The sequence below is a fragment of the Ovis canadensis genome, chromosome 5 (genome assembly GCF_042477335.2).
Source record: "Ovis canadensis isolate MfBH-ARS-UI-01 breed Bighorn chromosome 5, ARS-UI_OviCan_v2, whole genome shotgun sequence".
Lineage (NCBI taxonomy): Eukaryota > Metazoa > Chordata > Mammalia > Artiodactyla > Bovidae > Ovis > Ovis canadensis.
In genome coordinates this window covers 29350852-29357863 of record NC_091249.1, presented here as the reverse complement: position 1 = coordinate 29357863, position 7012 = coordinate 29350852, and the positions used below count along the sequence as shown (strand labels likewise).

Below are 7012 nucleotides of genomic sequence, written 5' to 3'. Positions count from 1 at the left end.
ACAAACTGTCCCAAAACCTAACTCCTTAGGACAACAAGAATTTACTGTCTGACAGTTACTCAGGACTTCCCTGGTAGTTCAGCAATAAAGAATCTACCTGCAATGCAGGAGACAGAGGAGAAAAAGGGTTCTATCCCTGGGTTGGGAAGATCCCCAGAAGAAGAAATGGCCACTCACTCCAGTGTTCTTGCCTGGGAAATCCCATGGACAGAGAAACCTGGTGGGCTATTGTCCATAGGGTCACAAAGAGTCAGACTCAACTGAGGGACCTGAGCTCACATGCAGCTTCTCAGGGTGAGGAATCAGTGAGAGTGGCTACAATGAGTGGTACAAGTCTCCCTTCCCTGGACCCCAACAACCCTTGAGTTGCTTTCTGTCACTGTCTATAGATTAGCTTGCAATTTCCAGAAGGTTGTATGAATGGGACCACGCAGGGCATTCTCAAGCTCTCTGTATGAACAAAAGTGATGGGGACGAGGTGGGGCAGAGGGAGCTGGTTCTTTGGAATGGGATAGTGAGTAGCTAAGAGTCTGGAGAGATTGGGCTTGAGAGCAGAGAGCCCAGTGTTTCTATGGGGTCGATGTGGTCTTTTATTTTTTAATTAATTGATTTGGCTGCACTGGGTCTCAGTTGCAGCACACAGGATCTTCAGTCTGTGTTACGACACACGGGATCTTTAGTTGTAGCAGGCAAACTCTTAGTTGCAGCATGTGGGGTCTAGTTCCCTGTGTTGGGAGGGTAGCCACTGAACCACCAGGGAAGTCCCCAGTGTGGTTTTGAGTATAAGCAGAGGTGCAGGAGGGTGCCTGGCACTGTCCCCCAGCTCAGGGCGGCTGAAGACGGCCATCTCCCTCTTCATGCTTCTATCCCCTCCATGCCACAGTCCCCTATCAAGGTACTCCGGGTGGCCCCTGCACCAGTTGTCAAGTCACCAAAATGACACCCCTACTCCCTCAGGCTGGGCTGGGAAACCTCGAACGGGATTTCTTCAGCTCCTTCATGCACTGGTTTTGACACCTCCAGCACCCTCCCCCACCCCCCCAATAATCTCATCTCCCCAAAGCCTGGCTCTATCCAGAAGCTTTTGCTGACTTGACTTTATCTGACCCGAGAGGGTGTGGAGAGTGGGGGTGCGCTGCCCTGTAGAAGGTTGGGTCACTTCTCACCAGCCTCGGTCTCTCTCTCCCCCTCATTCTTTTTTCCTCTCTTCCGCCAAATCGGGGCCTACCCCTACTTTCCCAGGGCTTCATTCTCCCACCAGTCTCCCGAGCTCAACGAGATAGGAGGTTTCCTGGGGTCTGTGAAAAAGCTTTGGGTAAAAGAGAGGTGGAAGCCCCAGGAAACCTGGGTCCGGGGGCAGCCTCTGCGGTCGCGAAGGCAAAGACTGGGCCAGGGACATCAAGAGGCCGGATTGGCGAACTGGGCACGAGGCGCGATGGTCCCGCCCCTCCTGGTTGCCAGGGCCCAGCCTATCCGCGGTCAGGCCGGCCTCGGGTCTCCAGGTGGTTGGGTGGGGGCCTGGGCAGGTGTGTGTGTGGCAGCGGATGGGGAAGAGGGGGTTAGACTGGATCGGACACCCCAAGGGGTTACCCCCTCCGCGAAGCCCCTCCGGTTGGGTGTCTGAGGTCCTCAGGCGCAGCCGCAAAGAAGCCGCCTGTGGCTCCCACGCGCTCCCCCCTCCCCACTCAGTTCCGCGCGCTCCCGCCTGCGCCTTCCCGGTCTGGATCCAGAGCACGCGCCCCCTTCTCCCCCGCCCGCCGCCAAGGGCCGGGCCCGCCTCGCGGCGCCGCCGCCCGCCGCCCCCTCCCCTCGCCTGCCCTCCGCTCGCCGCAGCCACCGCCGCGGCGCTCCCACCCGGCCCCACCCCAGGCGACCCAGCGTGGAGCGGAGGAAGACCGAAGGCCGAGGTGAGCAGTGGCGCGAGCAGGTGGAAAGGCGGCGCGGACCAGGGCCCAGCTGGCGCAGGGGGACGGGCTCGGAACGCGGCTCTTTGTCTCCCAAGCCCGTGCGCGGGCTGCCGGGACCGCTCCTCCTCCCGGCAGGTGCCGGCGTCTCTCCCGGAGGCCCGGGACTGCTCTGGGGGCTGGCGAGGGGACCCGGGTGTGTGCTCATCCCTTCATATGGAACCTGTGGCAGGCCCCCTGGCCCGACGCTGGTGGTCAAGGCCCTGAGGGGGCGAGGGGTAGGTGGGTTGATCTCTAGTCCTGAGAGGGAGCAGAGGCAGGCGTGGCCTGGAGGAAAGGCGATAAGGACGAGACTTGGGGACCACCATGAGCAGCTGCACTGGTGAGTGGTGGGTGGGTGGAAGGAAGTGGATCCAAGCAGAGAATTGGGCACCCATGGGTGGTGACGCAGGAGGAGCAGAGAGGTGCCAGGACCCAGAGCCTTGCAGGCAGCATAGCGGTCCAGGACCTGGGATGCTGATTAATCTGTTTCTTCGTGAGGTGCTGGATGGACAAGAAGGACAAGTCCAGGGCAGCGGCCGCCGGTCGCCTGCCCGCTTCTCGCCCTCCCGGCCTTCCGATCCCCAAGTCCGCAGGGTCTCCACGACCCCCTCCTCCAGTAACCAGCGCGGCTCTCCGAGTTCTGGGAGCAGCAGCCGCCGCAGGGCGAGGGCCCCTGGCAGAGAGAACTGGGGGCATCCGGGGAACCGCTCTCCCAGAGGTTACTCCCCAGTTGGGACCAACGCGGAGTGCTGGGACAGGCCCCCGGAGCCCAGGTACTTCAGCCTCTTTCCCTGATTCTGACCCTATCTTGCCTCCTCTCCTCTGAGGCACCAGCATCCCCTTGATATCTGGGGCACCTGTGTTGACTCGGCCTTCTCCCCACAGCCTCCAGGCCCCCAGCGGCTGGGAGAGGAGAGCGGGCCCCTGCCAGGACCCCAGGCTCAGGCTGTATCTCTAGCCCCGGGCATGCCAGCGCGCCCACCAGGTAACACACAAGCCCCCCTCCGCCCCCCCCCCCCCCCGCCCAGTCCCTTAGGCAAGGGTTAGTGTCTCCATCTGGAAGCCTTTAATTAAAGTGTGTGGGAGCACTTGCTGATCACTGGGCGCAAATCGGTGAAAGCTGTTATTAGCTGGCAGAGAGAGCATATGCCCCATTTTACAGATGGGGAAATGTAGACTTGGGAGAGGAAACAGGAGCTGGAGCTTTGCCCTGATCGCAGCCCCTCCTGTCCTCAGACCAGGCCCTCTTGGGCAGAAGGGGCTCCGTCCCCCAACTGAGGAACCTGCGGCCAGAGGAAAAGCCACAGATTCACCCAGAAGAAGCACCCTGAGTACCGGGGCACGGAGAGGTATGTGACCTGGGGGGAGGAACCGGCGGGGTTCCTGACCTGTGAAGTATTGGTGACCTTTGGCCTTCGGTTTTGTCCCCAGACTCTTCTGGGTCCACCCCAGCCATACCCTCCCCGGTCAATTCCCGTCGGCCTCGGGCTGCGGGCGCTGAGGTGGGTGTCCCCCGGGCAGCTCCAAGTGCCCGGCTCCGGCCCCCGACGACTGAGGCCTCCAGGAAATCCGTGAACAGCGCCCCAGAACGCAGCGCGGCGGAGCCGAGCCCTGCCGCCAGGAGGCGACCCAGCGCCGGCGGGAGCCTCCAGAGGCCAACCTCGCGCCCCCTGGGCTCTGGCGTCACCCCTCTATCCTCCCCTGTCCGCTCTGGAGCCTCCCCGGCTGGAACACCCCGGGCTCTTGTTCAGCCCAAGTCGAAAGGGCTGCAGACCCTTCGTGTCCCACAGGCCACATCCCCCAGGAAAGGCGCAGCCCCAGTGAGGGGCCTTTCTCCTCTGGCCACATCCTCTCTACCTTGTCCTACCGCACCGCCTCCGCGTGTCCCAGCCACTCCCTCTCGGGACGCGCTCCCTCCTTCTCCACCGACCACGCCCCCCTCCCAGGCCCTCAGCCGGTCTTTGACCACGCCCCATTCACTAGCCCCTCCCTCTTCGGCTCCACCCTCTCTGCTGACCCTCCCCTCTCCCCCGGCCACACCTCCTTTGCAGGCTCCACACACACACCTGGGTACATCCTTTCTGGAGGGGTCCGCCTCTCCTTTGGCCATGGCCCCTCTCCCTCCAGTTTCACCCGCTCTGCATAATGTACTCCCCACCGAGGCGTCTTTGACTTTACCTCCTTTTCCAGCTCTCCCCTCTCCCTTAGCCACACCACCTTCGGCAGGTCCTCTACCACCAGCCGCTGCCCCCATACAAGCCCCTCTGTCTCAAGCAGCATCTGTGAGGAACCTGTCCTCTCCCCTAGCCACACCCCCTCCTCAAGCTCCTTCCGCTCTGGCCACGCCCCCTCCGCAGGCCAGTCCTCTGTCTCCACCTCTTCAGGCCACGCCCTATACACTGGACACGCCTCTCACACCCTCTCCACAGGCCTCACCCTCTCAGACCACACTCTCTCTGCAGGGTTCTCCCCGTTCAGAGTCTCCCTCTCCCCTGGCCAGGCCTCTGCTACAGACTCCACCTCCTCTGGCTACTTCCCCTCGACAGGCCATTCCTATACAGACCCCATCTCCAGCCTCACCACCTTTGCGGGCGACCCCTCCTCCGCTGGCCGTGCCTCATCCGCACTCTCCACCTTCTCTGACCACGCCTTCTTTACAGGCCACTTCCCCTCAGAGCCTGCCTCCCCTGCTGGCTCCACCTTCTTTGGTCTCACCTCCTTTGCAGGCCCCACCCTCTCCTCCCCCTGCTTCATCTCCTCTGCATGATCCTCCCTCTCTTCGGGCTCTGCCCCTACAGAGGGGTCCACCTTCTCTGGCCTCGCCTCCTCTTCAGGCTTCCCCTTCTCCCCCTGCTTCATCCTCTCTGCAAGACTCTCCCTCTCCCCAGGCGACACCCCCTCCGCAGGCTCTACCTTCTCTGAGCACGCCCCCTTTACAGGCCACTCCTCCTCAAAGCCTGCCTCCTCTGCAGGCTCCACCTTCTCTGGCCTTGCCCCCTCTTCAGGCCCCTCCTTCTCTCCCTGCTTCACCCCCTCTGCAAGACTCTCCCTCTCCTCTGGCCACACCCCCTCCGCGGGATCCGCCTTCTTTGAGCACGCCCCCTTTACAGGCCACTCCTCCTCAGAGCTTGCCTCCTCTGCAGGCTCCACCTTCTCTGTCCTCGCTCCCTCTACAGGCGGGTCCCTCTCCTTCTGCTTCACCCCCTCTGCAAGACCCTCCCTCTCCTCTGATCACGCCCCCACCACGTGCTCCACCTTCCCTGGCCTTGCCGACTTTGCAGACCCCTCCCTCTCCCCCTGCCTCACCTCCTCTGCAGGCCCCACGCCGCCCTCCAACCCCAGGTCCCGATGCCCCCATCTCGGGCCCACGGCTGACCCTGGCGCTGGCCCCGGGCCCACCGCCGCCGCCGTCGCGCAGCCCATCCAGTACGCTGAGTGGCCCGGACCTGGCGGGCCACAGCAGCAGCGCCACCAGCACGCCCGAGGAGCTGCGCGGCTACGACAGTGGGCCCGAAGGAGGCGCCGCAGCCTCTCCGCCTGCCGATGCCGAGCTCGCCGCCTGCCACCCGGCAGCTTGGAGCCGAGGTTCCGCGCCGCCTCTGGCCATCCGTAGCACCCCGGGTAAGCAGTCCTCCGGACTCTGCGGAGCAGTAGAAGGGGCGAGGGTCTGGGATGTGAGAGGGCGGGGTCGGAGGCTCGGCTCGGGGGCAGGACAGTTGGGTCTGAGGGCGGAGCTGAAGGGAGGGGCGGAGTCTCGTGGCGGGGGTGGGGCTTCCCGCTCTCGCTGTGCATCCCGGCCCCTCTCCCTCTGCTTCACCCCCTCTGCAAGACCCTCCCTCTCCTCTGATCACGCCCCCACCACGCAGGAGCGCCCCTGCCTTGGTCTCCTGCATCCGGGTCGGGCTCTGCTGATGGCTTGTGCACCATCTACGAGGCTGAAGGTCCCGAGTCGGCGAGTCCCGCCACAGACGCGCTGGATCCCGGGCCTGGGCCCGGCGCGGGCGGTGGGAAGGCGGCGGCCGGAGCTGCGGCTGGTTCGGCCTCTCGTGGCGCGAAGCCGGCGCGCTTGGGAGAGCTGCCGCTGGGGGCGCTGCAGGCGAGCGTCGTGCAGCACCTGCTGAGCCGGACGCTGCTGCTAGCTGCGACCGAGGAGGCCGCGGGAGGCAGCGGTGGTCCAGGGGGCGCCGGAGGTGGTGGCAGCGCGGGGGGCGCCCGCACTGCGTTGAGCGACGCCGAACTGGGCCGCTGGGCCGAACTGTTGTCTCCGCTGGACGAGTCCCGCGCCAGCATCACCTCAGTCACTAGCTTCTCCCCGGATGACGTGGCTTCCCCGCAGGGTGACTGGACCGTGGTAGAGGTGGAGACCTTCCACTGAGCCCGACCCTGTCCCCACCCGCCCACCCCACCCGACCCCTGCCTTAGGATTTGCCCCTCAGGTTACACTTAAAGGTCTTAGATTTCCTCCTCCCTTCCTCCAGGAGCCTGGCTTCCCATGGAATGGTCTCAGTCCCTTTAGAGCCCTAGAATTTTGGTCCAGGCTTGCGACCCATTGGGGAAGACAATGGCACCCCACTCCAGTACTCTTGCCTGGAAAATCCCATGGACGGAGGAGCCTGGTAGGCTGCAGTCCATGGGGTTGCTAAGAGTCGGACACGACTGAGCGACTTCACTTAACTTCACTCTTGCGACCCAACCACACCTTTGGCCAAGGCCCTCCCCTTGAGCCCCTCGCCTTTGGCCTAGAACGCACTCCCGCACCCCTCGAGCCCCGTCCGTTCCTCGGCCTAGACTCTTCCCGGTGTCCAGTGTATTGTCTTCCGCGCAGCCCGAGTTTGCAATAAAGCGAAGACTGAGGCCTGTTCACTTTCTCCTTCGCGGTCTCGGGCTGGGGGGGCCTCCTGGGTGCATCCGACCACAAGGCGGCGCGAGCGGCCAGGCAGGCCATGCTGGCGGCTGTGCACGGCAGGTTGTAGCTCTGGTTGAAGGCTTTCCCCAGAGTTCCTCCACTGAGGGTAGGGGCGTGCAAGGAGGGGCTGCGGTGGGATCAGGAAATGCTGAGAGTTCCC

General features: G+C 63.8%; 1 protein-coding gene across 2 annotated transcripts; it reads left to right on the top strand.

Moving 5' to 3' along the window:
* Positions 1-2360: 2360 nt before the first annotated feature.
* On the top strand, positions 2361-6800 carry PRR36 (proline rich 36). Of its 2 annotated transcripts, XM_069589340.1 has the most exons (6): positions 2361-2719; positions 2832-2931; positions 3183-3295; positions 3378-5567; positions 5813-6303; positions 6425-6800. In XM_069589340.1, exons 1-6 carry the CDS (start codon positions 2452-2454, stop codon positions 6587-6589), a joined length of 3327 nt encoding a protein of 1108 aa, XP_069445441.1. In that variant the 5' UTR covers positions 2361-2451; the 3' UTR covers positions 6590-6800. The 2 variants fall into 2 exon arrangements, with proteins under 2 accessions (XP_069445441.1, XP_069445442.1); XM_069589341.1 differs by lacking the exon at positions 6425-6800 and having other exon boundaries at positions 5813-6416.
* The last annotated feature ends 212 nt before the right edge of the window (positions 6801-7012 follow it).

What these genes read in the sequence shown, in the direction of transcription:
- PRR36 (XM_069589340.1), top strand. Translation starts at nt 2,452, where the DNA reads ATGGACAAGAAGGACAAGTCCAGGGCAGCGGCCGCCGGTCGCCTGCCC. An exon ending in CATGCCAGCGCGCCCACCAG is followed by an intron (nt 2,932 to 3,182) that starts GTAACACACAAG and finishes TCCTGTCCTCAG; the next exon opens with ACCAGGCCCTCTTGGGCAGA. An exon ending in GTGACTGGACCGTGGTAGAG is followed by an intron (nt 6,304 to 6,424) that starts GTGGAGACCTTC and finishes CCCTTCCTCCAG; the next exon opens with GAGCCTGGCTTCCCATGGAA.